At 44.6% G+C, this 22,209-nt stretch overlaps 2 protein-coding genes across 9 annotated transcripts in view; both read left to right on the top strand.

Moving 5' to 3' along the window:
* The window catches only part of FLI1 (Fli-1 proto-oncogene, ETS transcription factor), an 88,777-nt gene extending 73,062 nt beyond the window's left edge, over positions 1 to 15,715 (top strand). For 4 of the 8 annotated variants that reach the window (XM_083808096.1, XM_083808095.1, XM_083808101.1 and 1 more), the window contains 4 exons: positions 9,255 to 9,320; positions 10,630 to 10,692; positions 11,986 to 12,033; positions 13,113 to 15,715. In XM_083808096.1, the coding sequence (XP_083664222.1) occupies positions 9,255 to 9,320; positions 10,630 to 10,692; positions 11,986 to 12,033; positions 13,113 to 13,642 (707 nt within the window). In that variant the 3' untranslated portion in view covers positions 13,643 to 15,715. The remainder of the gene's footprint in view (positions 1 to 9,254; positions 9,321 to 10,629; positions 10,693 to 11,985; positions 12,034 to 13,112) is intronic. The other 4 variants (XM_083808099.1, XM_083808098.1, XM_083808102.1 and 1 more) reach the window with 1 other exon arrangement.
* Positions 15,716 to 21,984: 6,269 nt separating this feature from the next.
* Positions 21,985 to 22,209, top strand: part of KCNJ5 (potassium inwardly rectifying channel subfamily J member 5) — a 59,472-nt gene continuing 59,247 nt past the window's right edge. Inside the window, exon 1 of the mRNA XM_083808103.1 lies at positions 21,985 to 22,121. The gene's annotated coding sequence lies outside the window, so the exon portion shown is untranslated. The remainder of the gene's footprint in view (positions 22,122 to 22,209) is intronic.

Raw genomic sequence — 22,209 nt, 5'->3', positions numbered from 1 at the left:
TGTGGTGCTTAGCAGTATACGCTGGGACGCGCTGCAGCAGGTATTTGTGCAGTGAGGCGGCAAAGTGGGGTGAAGGAAGGCTCGGCTGATAAGGGCAATGCCAGCACATCGCATGTGAGAATTTAGGGGAGCGATTCTGTGTGGCTGTTTGCTTCCAGGCTACAGGTTACATATGATCTTGTTTATAAGGCTGGGTTCAGCACGGCTCTTTATCCCTGCATACATCAGGATCAGCCTAAGGCAATATAATTAGCTTACAACAGCGGTAAATGAGGACTGCCCGAAGTCTCATAAATCCAACCTAAATTCTAGCAAATAACTTTCTCTGCAGAAGGATATAGAAAAAGCTGGTGCACTACCTGGAGTTTCAAAGATATACAGGATTTGCTTGTGAATACATGAATGTAAGATACAAATCTTAAGGATTTTGTCCATCGCTGTTACGTGTTTAGGTTTGCATTATAAAAGCGCTCGTGAACAGTAAGTATTTTTGTTTGGATATAAGTTGTATTTGCTTGTATGTTTTATTCAGTTGTTGGCAAATTAAAAAAAGATAAACCAGTGGGCTCTGAAACTCACACAGCGTGGTTTCCCGCGGGCTTGTACCAGTGTTCATTATGAGTTCCCAGGGAAGAGTTTCCTGATGTCGGAGCATTAATGACATCCCTCTCATGCAGATTGCCTGGTACCTTACAAAACGAGTCCAAGCTGCAGCTTCTCTCCCAGTCCGGGCTGCAATCTTCTCTGATCTCTTCTCTTTCCCAGCAGTTTCTTTTAAATTGGTAGGAACGCTTTAAAACTCTTCAGCACTCCTGCTTGTCAAATCTGGTGACCATTTCGGGTGACAAGTTCAAAAGTTTTGGGGACAGGAGGGAGAGGGGCGAACGGGCGGCACAGGCGGCACGATTGCACCAGCACGGTTCCCACAGGGAAGTAATCTCAAACTCCTGCATAAAATTCTTCTCTTGAAAAGCCCATTTTTTGAGGTCTGAAAGGTCGCCATGTGAAAACTACTGACCAGTTTCAGTAAACTCTTCTTCTGGGTATGTCAGCAAGGCCCCTTGTTCGCAGCAAAGGTTATAAGCCCTCCGGTCTTATTCGTGTCAGAGAAAGAGCAGTTGCAGCTTTGTGCCCTCTTAACTGCACACGCTAAAGGGTTTGCTGATGATATTTGTGTGCCCGGTGATGAAATATCCCTTATCCATTTTTAGCTTGGTAGCAGAAAAAGGGGAGGCTTTTTTGGTGCTTCTTTTGTTGTGACTGTGTGGCCAAAGCAGGGATTTATGATTTCAGGAGAGACAGTAGCTAGCACTCTTGGATTTTTCTTTTTTCTTTCTTTTTTCTTTTTAATTGTTTTCCTTTGAAATTCCAGAGTTAGTGTTTTGTCTGCTTTCTCCCTGACCCTCTTCGGAGGCAGGCGTGTGTTTTTTCACCAGAAAAACTGGAAACAAAGAATCGTTGTCTTTAAGCTGTAGCAGGCAGGAAACCCAACTCACAAGGGATCACCCTGAGCCAGCGCTGTCCCAGAGTAGACTCCAGTTCTCTGAATTCAACCTGACAGCTTGTCTGGAGCACTTTCTAAGTAACCATTATCCTTCCTTTTCTCCCAGCAAAAGAGCTATTATTTTTTTGCCTGGGGTGCACGGCAAGCAATGTTTTTGCACATGTGGGGGGGTTACATGTTTGCTGGGGTGCAGTCCCTCCTATGAAAAGCTCTTGGAAGTACTTTTGCTGTTTCCTAAGACAAGAGTAAATGTGTTTCCTGATAATGAGTTAAATGGGCAAATGCTGTAAAAATGTTTGCTGCAAAGTGTGCGCATGTGTGTCTTCCCTTCCCTTTTCTCTTATGTGTGTATTGCTGCGTCTAGCTTTTTTCTCTGCGAATGTGCGTTTCTTTTTCTTTACTTCTCCATTTGTCTCCGTGCATTTTCAGTACATGTATGCAGCAAACACATTAACCCTTCACTTTCCTCCCGCCCCGTTTGCTTCCGTGCCTGCGGAGTGCTGTGAGCGTACTTGTGCACATTGGCGTGTGTGCTTTAGATGAACGTGCATTTGGTTGTGCGAAGGGTGCTCAGAAGCATGCCTTTAACAACATATGATCGTATGTCTGCATTTTTGCTCTGCAGTATGCCTGTCTGCGTGTGGCTCTTCACGTCTGCAGCCCCGCATGGCTCAGCAACGTGTGGGTGACTGTGCGTGTTGACTGGAAAGTGACTGCTTTACAAAGCTGCCTCGGGGAGGGATTCTTAGGACACAGTCTTCATCACGGGCTGCGCACTGGGACTTCTGCTGCCGTTATTAAAAAAAGCAACAACAACAGAAAAATTCTCACTACTTCCTCCTTTTCTTTATAATGTGTCTTTGTAAGCACTGCGCAGGGTAGCTCAGACGTGAATCAGGAAGTTCCACCGCTGCACGGCTCGGGGATGTTTTTCTAGCCCCGCTCGCGCAACTGGGGGCTGTCGCCTGTAGCTCAAAGCAAACTGGGAGTGACTCCAAGTTTGGGAGGCCAGAGCCCTCCTGCGAGTGGGGGAGCAGAGCTGCAGGCTGTAGAGCCGCTGTGTGTAGCAGCTCCTTCGGGTCACCCTTTGGAAATCCTGCACCCTAGTTTTGTGCATGCACTCTGTTAGGCTCCAGATCCTGGCTGACATTGGAACGAAGCGGGCTTCAACATGGTGCTCAGATCCAAAACTGGATCTAGGACAGGAGTTAAACTGGAAAAGTTTGAACGCTTTGGTGTGTATTTCCTTACAGATAGCAACGCATAACTGGGCTTTCAGCTACTTCCAGTGATTGCCCAAGTTAAACCTCCTCTTCGCATGCATGCTCTGCCTCAGGTTCCTCGTGTAAATCCAGCTCTCACGTAGTCCCTTCTCCCTTGGTTGGAGTTGACTTTGAGTCAAAACCCAATGTTGTTCCAAGCCTGGTCTGTGCTCACCGTGTCAGTTCCTCATCGGTAAAACAGGTTCATAGCAATGCAGAGTTGTTTGATAATAAATGTGTTGGTTTTTTTTTGGTTTTGTTTTTGTTTTCTAAATTGTGAAATAACCAGATAGTCTGAAAATGGGGCTGTACCATAGAAGTTATTTTGAAATTATTTTGTACTCAGCTGGTTGCTTCCTCTTACTGGAGAGACTTAGAATTACCTAATTCCACATATGATCCACATACTGGTGATTCTGTAGCAGAAGGAGCAGGACATTGTGGTCTTGAAGCAGAAACGAATGAGTTTTGTGCTGGAAGGCACTGGAAAGTCTTACATAATCATGAGAACAGCCATAGTAACGTTGGCTGTGAATGACACAGAGCCTGACATATGGCATACATACTAACTAATTATTTTAATTAGCAGAAATAGTAAATTGAAAAGTAAATCATTGCAAGAGAATTGATACTGCGGGTGAGATTTTGAGGTCTCTGTACACAGAACTCCATGTGGCTCATACCTGGGTGCCATAGGCGAATTGTTAAGGGATGCCAAGTACTAATTTGCACAAATAGTTTGAATAGGCCAGAGGATTCCTCGCACTCTGTTCTGCTTTCCCCCTCTGTTCCACCATCTCTGCCACAGTGTGCAGCCTCCTGCAAACGAATGACAGCACCCACAGTATTACTGCTTTGTGCTAAGAAAAACTGTACCTAGGGTGCTGCTGACATTGTAAAGTTTTGCAGGGTGTGTATTGAGCATTTAGCACTTACACTTTGAGCCAGAGTGGGCCCTTGCTGACTCTACAACCTTTCTGTTTGCTGCCATGATTTAAAACAATCCATCTAATGTTTCTAGGAGGAGCTGGAGGTGTTTTTGGCTTCTTTGCCCCTCCAGAAACCCACAGTCTAGGTTTCTTCTCTCCAGCTGGCTTTAAACACAACTCCACCTCTTCAATGCGATCTCCAGCAGGTTAAATGACAGGAGTGTGAGGGCTGGACGCTCAGCAGTTTGGCAGGTCTTGCTTACATGTTTGGTTTGCAGCAGTAGTGTTTTTTGTTCCCATGCGCCTACGTTGGGATTTTTCCAGGATACCAGAATAGTGCCAGTCCTAGACACCACACACTACCTCGCTTCGGGAGGAAAAGCGGTGCGGTCCCATGCCCTCCTTTCTTTCTCTCCCTCTCTAAACCAGTTGCCACAAAATAGACCCCAAGTGACCACTTAGATTAATCACAAGTCTGGATCCCTGAGGACACCTGGTTCTGCTTTCCCCATTTAGAGACGCTAATTTAAATTCCAGCCACTAAGCCAGGATCTTTCTTCCTACTGAAGCGGGAGGACTCATTGCAAAAACCAGAATGTATTCTGTGTGGAGAATCCCATGGATTCCATAGCCCGCTGCAGATTTGCAGCCTCCTTCCCCTGATTTGCTACACTGCAATTTGTAAGGCCAAGTCCTGCCTGCTAATGAAATGCCTGTGCTCCCTAACCAAATAAGAAGGTATTCAGGAGCAGTTCATTCTGTATTTCATTTTGGGAGGTCTTTTTTTGTCATGTGAGCTGGAGTCACTCTACCTTTCTTTGTAAAGCACGTCAGGATTCCCTGGTACAGAATCGCTCAATGGCTGCAGTTATTGCTGTTGTTACTACTCAGCCCAGCCAGCAGGACAGACTGGGGCAGAGGCTGCCAGTGTGTTTCAAAGGGAAATGGAGGCAGTGATGGTAAGCAGTGAGACAATTCACCGGGACCTGGGAGACTTAGTCACCTTTATTTTCTTCCTGGCTCTGTCCCCTTGACGTAGGACAAGCCACTTTCCATCTTTTGGCTGCCTAATCTCCTTGGAGGTGTCAGCTCCATTAGGTAGAGACTGGGGAACTCTCTTTACTTCTTAGCTCCTACCATGCTGGGGAATCCAGATGCTCCCGTGAGTTTGCTGCACGTTTTGGACATGTTTTGCACAGTTTGCTGGCTGGGAAAGCACTGCCGCTGCTGCCAGTGATGCCATGAACACAATAAATACGCCGCGCGGCTCCTTCCCAACCATGCTTGGAAACTGGGGTCCTACGCCAGCAGAGATGGCGTTTCAGGGAAGATCCTACTATAGTGCCTAGAAAGTGGTGGGTCCGTAAACGACCCAGACCCACTGTATCCATCCTGGAAGAAAAAGAAAACAACTCAAAAAGGAGGATATCGACAGGCCCAGTGCCCGTCAGTCTCCTGGACAGGCTAGTAGCACAAAATAGTGCCTGAATCTGGCTTGACTGAAAAAGCTCCTACGGAGAAAGCAGGATGAAGGGGCTGTCAGCACTCACTGAGCAGCTCAGGAAGTACCGGGACTGTGAGCCTATTGTTCAGCTGAAACACCCCCCCTTGCTTCTCCCCTCTGTCCCAAGCTTTCAGATTTATAAAGCACCATTTCTTTTAATTTGTAAAAAAACTTTTTAAAGCTTATCAGAGAGGGTTTGCTCTCTAATACATCATATCTTAAACACGGGTTCCCTAATGGCTTGTTCATTGGACTGCATTCAAGCTTAAACAACTGCTAGGCATCTGGGATGGTGTTCTTGTGGTGTAGAAGTCTGCTTGGGGATTTTAAGCCTGGTTTCCTAGGGAAATGAGCTTGTGGGTGTCTGTCCGTCTGTCCCTAGCCCACAGCAATATTTAAGCCTATTAGTCTGTTTAGACTAAATATGATCCAGAGGTATGGGGAACAGGAACAAAGTAGCATTCAAGCAGAGAGATGGGGGGGTCTGTGAAGGTGGGCTAGTGGTTCGGTGGGGCCTGCCTTATCTTCCCTCCTGCAGTGCCGTACCTCCTCCACTTACACAGTACAAAGTGCAGCCGTTCTCCTCCTCCCTGTCCCCAAAACTCATCCAGGAGATGCATGGGACACACTCTCCTCATCTTCTTCCCCACATCAAGTCCCTCCTTTGTTGTGCCGGGCAGTCTGACAAGAAGAAGCTGCAGAGATCTGGATCCTTTAGCTCATCTCTTGATCTTTACAGGACAGCCTGCCTGATGGCCAGACTTGATCTCACTGATTTTGACATGTCCTAAGCCTTTTCCCGGCTTTCTGTGTAGCCTAGCAGACTGTTCCACCACTGTGCTATTTCTCATTTACATCTAATTCCAGAGGAATCAATAGACTTTGAAAAGTGTGTTGCACAGAAGAGGATGAGGACGTCCAAATGGTACAGAGGCTGGCGAGGTAGGAGCTGAGGAAAGATCTGGGGGGAGAAAGTATAGGCAATGGTTAGGAAAGGTCCAGAGACCAATGCCACGTGGTGTGTTCGACAGTCGGATTTCTGGGAAAGGCACTTCGTCTGGTAAAAGGCAGCTAAGGCTGAGGAAAGAGCGTTTATGCATGTAAATAAATAAAACGATATTTAACCTTCTTCCCAGGCGTGTTGTGAGTATGAACGTTTGCAAAGCTGTGAGATCCTTAGTTGAAAGGTGCTGTGAAAGTGCAAAGCATTATTAATATCCTTTACCTTACTCATAATAGAGTATGCATTCATTCTGGGGAATTTCTGGACATAAACCAGACAGCTGCAGAATGACATTTCTTGAAAGCATCTATGATTTATTTTGTGCTCTTTAATTCCATTTTGTATTGAATACACATTTGTCATAGGACTGTTGTTCCACTGGGTCTTTTGAGTCTAAAATGGACTGAGGGACCTGATCCTTTGCTGGTATAAATTGGCCCCTTACTTCACTGTAGCTATTTGCTGATTTACATCAGAAAAGAACCTCATTCCAAATCTTTTAATTGAATTTCCATAGCTCGGCAAGTTTTGGTGTAAAATCCAAGTGGTTTTAATGACAGATAAGATTCTCCCTGTAACTAACCGTCTGGCTGGAGTTCTGTAGGATCTCTTCAAGCCACTGGGCGTCAGGTCCTGGGAACGATATTGTTTTTGCAGAAACTCGAGTCTCTGGATAGGTTCCCTGGCTCTGCCTTTTCCATTTTGTTTTAAACACGTTCAGCTTTAGAGTCTGGGCCTGGAAGCTGGGAGGGCTGATGTGGTTCTTTCACATTGCACGGATTTTTGTGAAAACAAAACAAAAATAGCTTAGTGGATTTGGATTTTTTTTTTTTTGAGAGAGAGAGAGAGAAAGAAAGAGTTGGAAACTTGCGCTAGCTGAGTGAACACGTTGTTTCAATAGCAATGCCTGTATTGCTCTGATGTTTAACCCTTCTCACTGGTGCGAAGTCGCAGTCAAAACTGAGCTTCATCCTAACATCCTAACATGACTGTCCCTATAAATGCCCACCCATCACTCTGCAATACATTCTATATGTGGAAACCGAGGCAAAGGGACTCGTCTGAGGCATGCTAAACCTGGGTTAAATCTGGGCTGAGTCCCATGCACACCGACCTTCCAAGCCAACATTTTAAGGCCTAAACTGTACACTACAAGGAAACCCATTCAGAGAGGTTTTGAATGATAAATTCAGACAGGCTTAGCCAAACTTCTCTGGAGAACCCAGCCTTGATCCTTTAAAGCCCAAACAGCCGTAGCACACACACCTGGTCAGCACATCTGATTGACAGTGTCACGTAATGTTAAAAAAACTGTAGGAGATGCATGCCACATTCTTTCCGTGACACTGTGAGCAAAGCAGACTCCTCCTCAGTGACAAGTTTCTCCATCTGGAGGAGGAGGAGGATGATCATCTATCCAGATGATGGCCTATTTGCTTACCCAAAGCATGCTGATGCATGCGAATCAACCAACCCATCTGTGGCAGCTGATTCGCCTCAAATTTCTGACCCAAATCAGAGAAAACTGAAATTTTTCAAAAGGAGTCCTGCTACTTTTTGGAAAGGTTTTTTTCCTGATTTGAAAATAACTTTTTTGTTGGAAAATTGCTCTTTCTTTTTAACAGGATCACCACGTAAGTGATGTTTCCATTAAAATCACATACTAGCAAAACTATTTTTGAGGTAACCAAAATGTACATTAGCATCACAATCTGTGGAAAGCTCTGAGGTTTCGCCTTTCTCTCCCAACTCAGAACTGCTATGTTGTCTTCAGAATATTTCCCCAAACATTTCTCTAAAAGCTCTACTGGTAATACTTATAAAGGATATCCCAGGGGAGAAATGAAAGTCAGAGGCTGGCTGCAAAGAGGACATGGGAAAAGCCGGTGGTTACTCCGGACCTCATCTCTGCTCTCCCAATCTCAGTCACTGACAGAGCAGCAGCCCGAGCTCCAGGCGCGCTCAGCCGTGGTAGGATTTGCACGATGGTTTTCCAGCAAGGAAAATGCCACCCATGCAAACAGCGACTTATTTACAGCAACGACAGCTGCCGAGGACTGAGCTGGGGATAAAGTTCCCTGGCAGCGCCCGGCTGCCAGCCAGTTTCCAGCCCTGCTGCTCCGTGCCCGGCCACTGAGCGGGGACAGCACGGCTGGGGCTGTGCCTCCCTCCTCCAGAGATGTCCTGCCGCGCTCTTTGTACCAGCCTGAAACCGTAGCAGTTTGTTTTTCAGTCTGATCTGTTTGCACTGGGGTTTGCGGTTTCTAGTTAGAAAAAAAAAAAAAAAAAAAGGCAAATAAATAAAATGAAAAGAACACCAGGCACATTAAATGAGTTCTTTTCCCCCCTGTTTTCCTCTCTTCCCTCCTCCTCTTTCTCTCCCTCTCTTCCCCTCCCTTCCCCTCTCCCGTCCCCTCTCTGTTTTCCTTTTCATGCCAATAACTAGAAGGCTGTAATTTCAAAGCTGCAGCGGCTTTCCCAGCGCCAGGAGGAATGTGCAAGTGCCTGGGATGTTTCCGCAGGGAGCTGCGCAGCCCTGCTGCGCTGTGTGGCACCACGGGGCACGGGGCAGTGCCCGCTCCTGCCCACCAGCATGGCCAGAGGGGTATTTTGAATTTCACCTGAGAGGATGCTATTTTTCCTATCTTTCCATCTTAAAATAGCTTTTTTTATTGTGTGTTTCAAGTCCGTTGTATGGAATAACACAAAATTTCGTCCTCCTTTCCTGCCCGTTTCTGTCATCTTGGGGTGAGAGAAAGAGGGTCTCCTTCTCGATGGGATGAGCTGCACTCTGAACTCCACCGAGTGCAATGACTCTACTTCATGATCAGAAGGTGTCATATCTGAGCATCGTCCTGACCGTCACATTGACAGCCTGTTGCCTGGCTGTGAGGGAGCAGGAGCACAGGAGATGTGGCAGAGGAAAACCAATAGTATATGCATAATACCAAGGCAGTTGGGACCAAGATACAAAGCTAGATTCTTGCAAGTTTTTTTTTTTCTGGGAAGAGTTGATTTCAACCCCTCTGTGCCTGTTGTCTTTTGTCATTAGATCCCTCCTATGATGCAGTCAGGAGAACAGGATGGGGCAGTAATATGAATTCTGGCCTTACCAAAAGTAAGTTGTCCCAACGGGAATCACAAATTCTGCAATGGAAGATCAAAATGAGACTGTGGGAAAGATGGGCATGGCTGGCTTGTGTTATGAGCATCAGAATGGTGGAGTACTTAGGGATACTAAGACAAGAGCTAGAATTATGTTATGAAAAGAAAATTGACACAAATACTTTTATCAATGAATCGTGTATTAAAGACAACTGCAGCTGTTACAGTAGAACAAACCTCTGCTACACCCCAGATTTCATTAAGGAGCCAGGATCAGGTCCTCCCTATAAACAGAAACTCTTGGTAACCACATTCCCTGTATTCTGGTGTAGTATTTTTAGGGACAGATACAGACAGCTTGGGCAGATTCTCAGAGTTTCCTACTACTTTTCAGAAAGTAAGATTCCATACAAAGCCAAGCAGGCAGCTAGGGCCCCTACTACATGAGCTGCTACTCACACAACTGTTCTTGTTTCTTACTGTTTTTATTGTGTCCCTGAGTTCACAATACACTCTGGGTCACGGGCTGACATCTCAATGGAAATATCAGTTCCTTGTCCCTAAAGACTGTATTCCAGTCAACCTAACCAGCTGATATCAAGCCATACTCTCCCCTGCTTCCGCTGCTGGGGCATATCCCTGTACAGCAGTGCAAGATGGACTCACTTGACCCTCAACAAGAACCTATGAGGTGCAAATAAATGTGGCAGAACCTGGCTGTCAGATTATGCTTCCTTTGCTTTGCAGCTTTGTGAACTACATGTGCTCTAAATGTGAAGACTAGTCTTTGAGTTACAGTTTTCTGTTACAAGAAATGATATGAAGAAGAGGAACAGATGTTAATGTTGAAGTGATTTATAGAAATGGCCATGATATTTTCAACTAAATGTTTGATTTAATAAAACCAAAACTTGTTCATCTAAAAAGGGTTGGTTTAAAAAAGTATTCCCATTTCCAAAGAAATATTGTAAGAAGTTCCGACATAGAAGTAGGTCAGAATTTATACATTAAAAGAATTCCAATTCCTGTTCAAAGCATGTATCTAAACTAGAATGGGAGTTAAGTTATAATAAAAGACAGAAAATGAATGAGGTACCTACATAATATTTTTCCTTGCCTAGTCTACATATTTTCATTTTACAGTGAAATTTTAAGTTTCCAGTGAAACCTCTTATTTTTCTAGTGCAATCTCAGAAATACCAGCTCTTGGGATTAGAAAACTTCCCAGTCACTATTATTCCTGTTCAATGTATCTTGTCTTGTTCTCTGACCATTCCTCCCTGTCTGTTCTAGTACATATAAGATCTTTCCTGTTTTTACAGGCCCTCCTGTTGCAGGGACGCAAAATGTGAATAAGACAACAGAACAGCAACGGCCCCAGCCAGGTAACTGTTGATTGTGTCACCACTGCATTTGCTAAGTAACTGTACTAGATTAGGAGAATAAATGTGTCAACCAGCAACAACCATGGACACAGGACAAACATGCAGACCCTTACAGGGAAGTCTTAGAATTATGAGTCAACTGTGACCCAGCAGTGACAGCAATTGTTCCAAACTGTTTCTATTTTACCACATTGTCCTTCCCCATTCAAAAGAAACATCCTTGTTTGAGCTGAGTCACATGCAGTGCCTAGCATCAGTTGCATCTCCTTTGAAGCATCATGATATGCAGTGCAATGGGTCCTGAAGCAGTTAAAGGCATGGAGCTGTTAATGCTGCAGCAGTGCAGTGCCTGCTCGCTAGCCCCTCACCTCTGTTGCAGTGATGTTCAATGGAAGCATCTCCAAACAGTATCACGGGGTTCCCCAGCGTCAAAGAAAACCAAATAAGAAAAGCAAACCCTGCTGGACAGCGAGCAGTAGTGTTTCCTTCTAGTTTCCCGAGGGGCCTTTGAAAAGCTAAACACCACCTTCTTTGCTTTGCACAGCTGCTTTCTATCTTTTATTTTTTTTTAGGGGGTTGGTTCGTTTGGCATCATTTCAATCCACGAGCAAATGCTATAGATCCAAATCACCAAAACCAGAGGGAAGCAAAGGAGAAGTGTAGACATTAGAGCTGAGGAGGCCCCACAAAAAGGGAAGGAATTCATTCCTAATAAATGCATCGTGGAGTTTTCAAGAAACACTCAGCCTCATTGGAGCCAGTGATAAAACTCCTGTTACTCTCATTTGTCTAATGTTCTGTTTGCTTCAGCAAGGGAGAGTTGGGTGAACTTTTCCTTGACCTCAGAGAGAAGCAAGCTAGACAGTTAACAAGTGAATTTGAAAATTTCTTCTGTTGACCAGCTATTTTTATAAGAAATATATTTGCTTCTGATTTGTTACTTCTTTGCTCTCCCACACTTGTTTTTTTTCCCACGCAGCTAAATGTTCTAATTGACACATAAGTGTAGGGTATGTCCAAAGAGATTACGATCTTTGAAAGCAGGCAAGTCTGAAACCACTGTCAGAACAACAGTGCCATTTTGGATTCCATAAATAATGGGTGGTTGATTGCTAAAAAAGAAATAGACACATCAGGTCTGTTCCGTAGCCTAGGAGAAAAGGCAGTACAAGTGAAGCAAGAAAGTGAACATTTGATCTTGTTTCTAGAATAAATAATAATGAATTGTTGTTTCTTTTTGATGAGACAGGTTTTTAAATAGCTTTTGTGTTGTTTGTTTTTTTTTTTTTTTAGATCCCTATCAAATCCTGGGGCCTACCAGTAGCCGTCTTGCCAATCCAGGTAAGTTCCTCTTAAATTCCAGACCACCATTGTCACTTCCATGTGATCTACTGCTCCAGTCTGTACTGAATGAGTAGCTGTCTGCTTTTGGGGTAGGCTGTGACGGTCATGGGTCTTAGTAGTTGTGGCCTCACAACTGCTTTTGCAAAAATCATCACAGTAATGTAAGGAAAGTGGTGTGATACCACCTTTATCAGGATAAAATCACCATCCTGAATGTTCTTACCCCAAACTAGTTTTCCCAAAGAAGAGCCTTTTAGGGGACTTAATTCCTACTCTCTCAGATTTGCAGCGCAGGTTTGTTCTCCAGTGTCTGCTGCGGATTAAGAGCAGGGAAGGCACAAAACATCTCTGAAAGTCACAGCATAGTGACTGTCCCCAGCAGGTCATATGAAGGAAACAATTCCTGGCTTTGGGGACTAAGATGTTGCCTAAATCTTGCTTGAACTAAACAAACTCCTATACTGCTCAGGAGTAGTAATGGAAATTCAAAAAATTGGGCTTAATCATTAGAGGGGGCCAGGCCAACTATAGCCATTTTGCACTGATACTGTTTGCTTACTGATGTAATGTCTGAAGGCAATAGCGAAGGAAACACCCTCATAAGGTTCTTTACCTTTACTGTTAGTATAACTACACCAAATAAAACATCTCATCTGGGGAAGAAATAATCTTATGTATCTCAGATTACCAACTGGCAAATAAACTGTAAGTATCCAAAACAATATCTATGGTAAAGAGTAAGCAATTCAGACTTGAAATACACTGTCAGCCATTCAGAGAAAAATTTTGCAGAACACTATGCTCGGGAAAAGGCCTGTTTATGAATAGCTCAAAGATTTTAAGGCCAAAGGCGACCATTATGAAATCTAATCTGACCTCAAACTCATAAACAGAACAAAGGGTTGACTAACTTGTTTGCTGGGAATAGTTTATCCATTCCTACGTAAGATTTTCTAAGGCTTGAAGGAGCAGTTCCCAGTAAAGATCGAGATAGTCCTTCTGTTTCCTGCCTTTGTCTTTGCTTTTAAGCAGGAAGCACAATGTCATTTCCTTTCCTTTTGGCTTGCTTCTCGCAGGGAGCGGGCAGATCCAACTGTGGCAGTTCCTCCTCGAGTTGCTGTCGGACAGTTCCAACGCCAGCTGTATCACATGGGAAGGGACCAATGGGGAATTCAAGATGACGGACCCTGATGAAGTGGCACGGCGCTGGGGAGAACGCAAAAGCAAGCCCAATATGAATTATGACAAGCTGAGCCGAGCCCTCCGATACTACTATGATAAGAACATTATGACCAAAGTGCATGGCAAAAGGTATGCCTACAAATTTGACTTTCATGGCATTGCCCAGGCTCTCCAGCCTCATCCCACTGAATCGTCAATGTACAAGTATCCATCAGATCTCTCCTACATGCCTTCTTACCATGCCCATCAGCAGAAGGTGAACTTTGTACCTCCACACCCTTCTTCTATGCCTGTCACATCATCCAGTTTCTTTGGAGCTGCCTCACCTTATTGGACCTCCCCTGCAGGAAGCATTTATCCAAACCCCAACGTCCCTCGCCATCCCAACGCCCATGTATCACCACACTTGGGCAGCTATTACTAGATGCTTTTATCTTCGAGTGGCCTTAATCAGTCTCATTGGACTTTTTCTTTACTTCTGGTATTTTTATGTTTTTTGGGGGGACCCTTAATGGATAATTGTGGCCTTTCTGGGGCAAGAATTAAAACTGGATATTGGTTATTCCTGGATCAACCCTTTTACTTTTGTAACTTTGCCTCTTGTGTCTTGAACTGAGAGATGGATGCTTCTTTGGGCCAGTACTCTGCATTTTCTTTGTGGGTTTTTTTTTTTTAATGCTTATGTCCTCTGTAGGAATTGACTATGAAGATTATTCACCATTACCTGGAATGATTATTAGCTTTTTGATGAGAGAAATTTTTAAGAATTCAAAGGAGGTTGACAAGACATAGACCCAACTGTGGGTCTTAGGAAAAGATGACTACATTTTTTTTTCTCACTTTGAAGAGGGTAGGCAATTTGACCATAAAGTCACGAGGACCTTGGGCTGCAGGGGACTACAACTGGAATCTTAGCTTTAAGGCAGATGAGGATTTTCACCCAACTGGAAATTAAGAAAATATATATATTCATATATATATATGTACATGTATATTTTAAGAAGTAAAGGGCATTGAAGGAACTTTTCTAGGCTGTACAAGTTCAGTAGACTGTGCATTAACTCCAGAAACATCAGAAACCAGAACAAAAAGTAACCTAATATCAAGCACAGACATTCTTTGAAAGCAAAAGTGAAGTAAAATAAATGACAGCAGGCCCTTGAGCTCTGCCAGAGTCTTAGGGATCGCTAAATGCTACCGATTCGCGAACGCTGTGCGTTTGTCAGACCGTCATTCAAAGGGTCAACAAATCAGAAGGCAAATTACTGTATAAATTATGCAGAGTTATTTTTCCCTATATCTCACAGTTTTAAAAGAGAGATTAAATAAAACGAGTTGACCTCGGTCACAAATGCAGGTTTGTTTTTTACTATCAGCTCAGTTGTTTGTGGGTTGTTTTCGTTTGTTGTTGTTTTTTTTTTTTAATGTAATTTGTACATCTTTCCAATCTGTACATTTGGGCTGTAGCTTTGTACTTTTTTGCTAAAAAAATAAAAAAATAAGACATGAGTAATGTATCTGTTGGAGATAGTCTTGATCCTGCAATTGGATCCATAATTGACTCCCAAATTAGCCAGAAACCTTCCAGATTTCCTGGGTTTGTCTAGAGTAGATTTTTTTTTCTTGTATTAGCCTGTCATAGTTGTTTGCAAATTAACTCCGTTTAGTTAACATGTTTCTACTGAAGCTGATTGAAAACATACATTGACATTTTAAAGTGACCTATTTCAATATTTTGTGATTATTTTTCACCAAAATCTGGAACTTTGGAAACATTTTAACCACTTCACAAGGAAAATTATCAAATACTTCTCACGACATCTTTTGAAGACTTTTGCTATGGGTTTTCATTTAAATGCTAAACATTTGAAAATTCTCAGCCATCTCTAATTTTGCACGTGCTAATTTGATGATCCACAAATGGTGGTTTGGTGCCATAAACAGAAGGGTAAACCACAATCATTCGTGTTTTAGAACAGATGTCTATCACGGGTTAGACTTACATCTATAACCTATTAGCTAACTTGTATTAACCGGCAACCAATTAACAGGATCACAAATATCTAATCTAGACATAACCTCTGGGACTCTGTGTGTGTGCAAGATTTGGTCCATGTGCATCCGATTGCAGGATGAGAGCCTGAAACCAGAACATTATAGTCTGCTCATAACTTTAAACAGAAGCACTGATGCCATTATTTAACAAAAAGGAAGAATAAGATCAAGCTAATCAGTTTAGGTCTTAGTGCTTTTGGGATGTGTATAAGTAACATTACTGCAATAATCGCAAAATTTAAGTATGAAGAAATTACCCATGGAAATGGGGCTTTTGCTACTATATATATGCAATGTACTTTTTGGATATTAAAATATATATAATTTTGCAAGTAATCTTGGTGTTTTTTAAAAATGTATTAAGTGTTACAATGAAACTGTTGTATGAAGAAGATGATGTAAAAAAATGTGACAAAATAAATGGTGGTTTTCTTCTCTAAGGCATCATATTGTCCCACTCTCTCCCTCCCCTCTCATGCCTGCTGAAAGAGCATGAACTTGCATCTAAATTAAATTCAACTAAAAGGAAAACAACAAACCTCCATAGTAGTAGCAATCATCATCCTGATCACTGTAAAATAATATCAACTTCTTATTCCAGAAAATTTGTGTCTCTGGAGCCGGTGTTTATCAGACCTAATTTAGGTATTGAAGTGTCTAAATCAGAAACCTAGGCTCCATCTTTTGTCCATGTGGGGAGAGAGAGAGAGAGAGAGAATGAGAACGTGATGGAGTAGCCGGAGCTCGAGGAGGCGAAGTGTCTTGCATGAGGACGGTGGCAGAGCTGTGAGCAGGCCCCAGCGACTGGGTCACAGCCCTGTGCCGAGTGCTGGAACATGCAGCCTCCCTGCGAGCGCCACAACCGACCTAATGGACATCTCCGACTGCTCACTCCTCAGGGTACTCAACAAGCCGTTGGCAGAACGTATATGTGCAATGCTGTGTGTATTACCAGCCTGCCTGTCTGCTCATGTTTCTCACCTAACCCCAAACCCCAGGGAAACCCAGTGCTCCAAAGCATTCCTGAGATGGAGTAAGAGTCTGCAAAAACAAGCACCGCCAAGGAATCTTCTGATTGTGTATAAAGGTCAGGCAAAGGCACTTCCTGTATTTTTTCAGACACACGGTGGTCCTGAGAGATAGCTTGATCTTTCTGCAGATTTGATAAACCCTTAGAAATACATAACTGCACAAGTACACCATTTCCTTCCTCCACACACAACCTTTTGTTGCTAAGTTTCTAGTACAATAGCTTTCACCGGCTTAATTAGCAAGCCTGGGCTATGAAAAAGAGTTATGTTAAAGAGTGTGTTCAACCACCACAGAGCTGTTCCCTTTGTGTATTCAGCCACAGTTGCTCAATTTAGCCATAAAAGTGAGTGTTTTTTGCATGTCTCTATTGTTTTTCACTTCAGTGTGATCTGGATTCATTCTGGCTATGCATCATCAAGTATCAAGTATTTTCTTCTCATACAATGTGCCTGCCTGGTTGCCTGCTATAGGAAAATTTGAAGACTGAGATTGCACAAAAATGCCTAGAGGCAGAATCTGAAGGTTATCAGAGCAAGAAGATGTCTTTGACAGCAAAATCTGGCCAGCAGCATCCTTGGTGGAAAAAAAAAAAATCACCTCTTTTGAAAACGACCAACAATTTGAGAAGCATTTGTTTCTGGCTGTCCATCTTGCAGCATCTCAGAGGAGCTTGGCTTGACAAGGATGGAACAGCATCCACCACAGCTCAGGTCCCTTGAGTCTCTTTTCATCCCTCTCTTCAGGGTACTTGCTGATACTAATCTTTGCTAGTATTTGCTAATATTTAGCTTTAGACAGAGTTTGCAGCCCACTGCAGGCTGCATTCTCATGAAAAAAAAAAAAAAAAGAGAGATAAAGAGATCGTAGAGTAGAGAGATCTCACACCAGAGTGCTAGACAGCCTCAGACCAGTGGGACACTTCCCCAGGCATGTTTTAGCATTTTCATAAAATCTTAATAGTTCGCATTCCTCAGGTGAAGAACAAGTGATAGATAACACATAAAGTGGAGCAGCCCATTTGTACCCCCAGAAGCAGGCTAACTTTGCAATGTTGGAAGCCCTAGGGATGATAAGGGGGGATTTCCCCTCCCAACACAAGTTTCTGGGACAAACTGAGAGAAAATAAACAAGGAATGTGATGGTACTAAAGCTACTTTTTGCTTTTCCCAGGAGGACAAGGCAGATGGAATTCAAGTATTTCAAGCTTAAATCAGAAAGTTTACAAAACAGATGGTTGGGATCATGTGATTGTGAGACATGAGGCAACTGGGATAGCAGAAAATCATCTCTGCATCGAAGTTCAGAACTCAGACCTCACCAGGAAGCCCTGCTCCCATTGAAATGAGTGGTAATTTAGCTATTATTTTCTAGTGGTGTAGTATTCACCCAGTACTTCTGTTCTGCTCCCCAAATTCAAACATTTAATGGGATCTAGCTTAAATATGCAAAACTAGAATTAGCTTTGTATGTCACCTTCTCTAAGTGTTGCAGCTTATAGAGTAAGCAGAAGCTGTGATGGCCTTACAGTCTCAGAGCTCCTTTGGCTGGGTTCTATCCCACAGGTTTTTATATTTGAGATGTACCTGCCTCAGTGTCTGCATATCAGAGGAACCTGGGAAGGGAGAACAAAAAGTTATTCTTACTGCTTAATTACAGATACCAGGTTTAGAACCTGCTTTCAGTTATATTTTGGAGAACCCTTTTTATTCCCACTTGATCACTCCTTAGTCCAGAGGATGAAGGCCCCTCCTTAAGCACTTGTTAGATGCTTTAAGTCAGGAGATGCCAAATTCTTCCTGTGTCAAGCATCTGAGATTACTGCTATCTACAATGCTCATAGGCCAGCTGTAAACGAGAATAAAGGCCCACGGAAGCCGTCGTCTATGCACACACGTGGCAGACTTTCCTTGGAAGCACCTGGCATTATCTGAGACTGCTTACTGATTTCCTACACCTAAGAATTATATTTGAACCCTGAAGGTCAATTTCTAAACAACTGTGGGTTTCTAACAGGCATCTTTGCAATGGAGAGGGATTTCCCCATTCTAAGACGTTCCCATCAGTAAAGAGGAAGTGTTTATATAAATTATTTATATGTATATATTATTCATATATATATTACAGTGTAAAAATTATTGTCATTAGGAAAGGAAGGATTTGTCATTCTTCTGCCCAGCAAGCGTCTCTGATTTCCAGTCTTAATGAGACATTAACTACATGGGAAATCTGCTATAACTTCTGTTGGTGCAAATATTTAATGGGAAGCTGGACTTATTTGATAATATTTCATACGCGTTCTTAATGTCCACAGTGACAGCAAATGACTATGCCTGAAGCTTTGTAGTAAAAGCACTGATGAACCCAGCTGCCGTTTCCCACCCCTACTATCCCAAGCAAGGAGCCATTGGTCTGCAGATTCTGGGTTAAGGGAGCCAGCTTCACTTTATTATGCTATTACAATAACAGATTTTTACAAGCTGCCTCGTTATGCTGATATAGTATTTTTAATGACATCTGTGAAATTAGTTTGTTAGACTTCAGCCCGCTTCCTAACAAAGTAGGTTCTCCCACATCAAACTGAGCGTTGCTGCATTTGGTGCTAATTAGAGCTGTAGTCTAGAGGCACATCTGAGACTGTGGTTTATAAATTCACTTCAAAGACCTTATTTGTATACTTTTGCACAATACCTAGCATAACTTATATATTATGATTTTCATCTGTAAAAGCAGAACTCCTTGCAAATAAAGCTCACGCTTTTCTAACATATTAGAAAAGAAATGAGGCTAAGGTCACACAAAGAACTAATTTAACCTACGTGTTAATATTTTCATCTGTAGAAGTAGAAATCCCTGCACATAAAATTCACACTATTCTGTCAGATAAGGAACATCTCAGAGATCCTTGACAAAATTCAACTCTTCAGGCTCCAAGGTTAGCAAACAGACCCCAATATTAAACCTACTATAAAGAAATTCAGATAAGAAGGAAAGGCAGCTTTCTGAGGCCACCACAGCATCCCTCATCAGCTCTTCACCTCGCGTTCACCAGCAGCGGGGAAGGAGCTGCCCCCACCGAGGCCCTGGGCGAGCAGGTGTGTCAGCGAGGGCCAGGTGTGCTCGCAGCTGAGCAGCCACTTCAACCAGCGTGAATGGCCACAGCAAACACACCGAAAGGTCTGCTGGGCAGGGCAAGTGTTCTTGCTGAGGGGACTTACCTGCTCCTTATCCCCATGGCTAGGGAGCAGGCCAAAAAGGAGCTGTGTTTCTTACATTTGGTTGTAACTGCTAGAGGAGAAGGAGCACAGGGACTCTGGCAGTTCGATGCGCAGCTACTTCAACACAAGAGGTTTCTTCTTCCTTTCCAGGAACTGCTGCAAACTTGTTATTTGCTTTGGCTTTTTGTTAGCTTTCTGTCTCCTGGAGCTGGACTTACTTCACCCTCCCTGCTGCTGCAAAGCCCCGTGCACCAGAGCCAAGGAGCCCACGCGGCGGCCCTGGGTGCTGAGCCCTGCGGGGAGGGCAGCGCTGCCCGGCCAGCACTGGGGTCCTGGTGCCCCCACACAGGGGTGGCAGCTGGTGCTGGAAATAACCCAGCCCCTGCTCGGGTTCTGGGGACCAACATACCGCAACCGTGAGCTAAAACAGACTGGAGGGTGTTTCTGTTTCAGGCAGCTGCTCCTCGTGGAGGGGTTGAACCTCAAAGCTCTTGTGCCTCAAGTTTGGGGTCACCACAAAACCCACAGGCTCCACAGACACTGGGGTATCAGCACCACCAGCCTGGTGAGGATAATTTGGGGTGCTGGGGCCTGCCTGAAGCCACCCCAAACCCCAGCGGAGTGTAGGGGGGCACTGAGGGAGCAGTCAACGGCTGCTCATCTCCCCAGTGAGGGGGGAGAGTGGCCCCAAACTGCCCAGTGGGGCGGGTGGTGGCTGCCCCCTTCCAACAAGCCTCTCCTTGCCCATCCCACAGCTCCAGCTGCTTGTGCCTGCTCCCCTCTGGGCAAGGGGCATGTGGTGGTCAGCGGGGGGCACCGGGCAGTGCCTTCCCCTCTGGGTGCTGGGGAGGAGTTTTTGGTCGTGTTGGTGAAGCTCCCAGCACAGGAGCACGGAAGTTCGTAATTCGGACTTCTGGAGACACCACCCAGTCACATAATGGTTTATGAACATCGCTACAGTGGCAGCAAGTCCTTTGTGCGAGTTTCTGTAGGCTCTGCAGCGTACCAGAAACACTCCCAAATCAGAGGGGGGCTGCAGCTGAGCAGGCACTTCTGGGCACTGTTGCAAAACTAACACAGAGCTAGAACTCAAAGCTTTCCCAAGGTGGCCTGTTTTGCTGTTTTTTCTTTTTTTTTTTTTTGCCTTTTTTATTTTTTTCTCTCCAGCTGGGGAAACTGAGGCTCCAAGCAGGGAATGCGACTCGCTTGGAGTTCCAGAACAGTCACAAAAGGAATATAGGTCTCCCCAGACCCAGCCTCGCCGTTACTAACCCGCCTCACCTACCGTAGGCTCTGCTAAGGGTGCTGTAGGTGCCACTGCGGACGTGATGTTTACAGCCCCCAGCCCTCCACTTACACACCACCTCCGAATTCATTGCAGTGAATTAAGTCTCCCAGCACTTCTGTGAAGTGGCTAAATATATCCAGCGAGCAGAGCTCGTGCCAAAAATAAGTCACTAAATGCATTAAACTTTGTGTAATAAAATAAGGAACGCTTCCAATAAATTCTTGCTTTGCTCTTTCAAGATTGCCACGGCTCGCTGCGTTAACCCGGCCGCGCTGCCAACGCGAAGCTCAGGCCTGCCTGCTCGGGCTCCCGGCCGGCTGCGGAGCTGATCCGGAGGGAAGGGGTGCCATCCAGCGGCCAGAGGACAGAAGACACCTCGGGGATGGCTCAGCTCGGTCTGACAGCTCCCCTGCCTGGGCTTCAGCATCCTAGCCCGGCCCGCTGGCGGGTTTTCTTACCAGAACTCTGCGGTAACTTCGTCTCTGAGCTGCAGACCTTACGTGGGATGTGGCCACCCGGGAGGGCAAGGGTTTTAATGCTTTCCGTGCTTCAAGCTGGCTAGCGGTTTGCAGATGGGAGGTGGAAAGAGGTTGTCTCATTTGCAGCCTCCCCTTGCCCATCCAGCTCCCTGGAACGGGGAGAATTTGTCTTTCTCGTGCAGCGGAGAGTTTATTCAAGTCATGAGCTTTACCAGGCAGATGCTTCCACCACAGGAATGTCAGCTTGGCCTCGGGAAACATGTTGTGTATTCGCACAGCTGTGGGGAGAGGGCTTTAGCCTTCCTCACTCTTGTCCCAGTGAAATCGTCACAGGGTTATACTTGATTTAGGACCAGTGACAGTGCTGTCATAGAGGTTCCCCAGGCTGCAGCAGCAAGCTGTGGGCACAGATTCACTGCAGGGTTTAGGATCTTTCTCTGTTTCCCACATCCGTGCTACAGCAGGGGCTCTGCTCACATTCCTTGCATCGTGCTGTGGTTTCCCTCTGCTTGTGTGGGGAACAAGCATTGGGCCTGCACCATGACAGTTCAAGGCAGGGGTGAATTGAAGGGGGCAAAATAAAAGGGAGAGGGAAATAAAGGCTCTCCCCAGCTGAATTCACTTGTGTCTAACCACATCAGTTTGGTGCCTGGGGAGAGGAAGGAGGCTGTGACACCTCAGCTGCTCTCATTTGTGTCGGGGCTTTGCACACTGCTGACTCGTTTATGGGGGAGTAGCTGAGTTTACAAGGAGCACGTACATGCAGAAGTTATCCAGGCAGTTGCTGTGAGCTGGTTAGCAGTGGTGTGCCACATTCCCACGATGCGAGGCAGTGTGAGTATCTAAACAGTTTGCCCGGGTTTGTTTTATTATTATTATTATTATTTAGGGGTCTCTTTGCCCATTACTACCAAAGGGTGTG

The sequence above is a fragment of the Anser anser genome, assembly GCF_964211835.1.
Source record: "Anser anser genome assembly, chromosome: 22".
NCBI lineage: Eukaryota > Metazoa > Chordata > Aves > Anseriformes > Anatidae > Anser > Anser anser.
The sequence above is the reverse complement of the archived record's forward strand: the minus strand, read 5'-3'. Positions and strand labels throughout refer to the sequence as shown.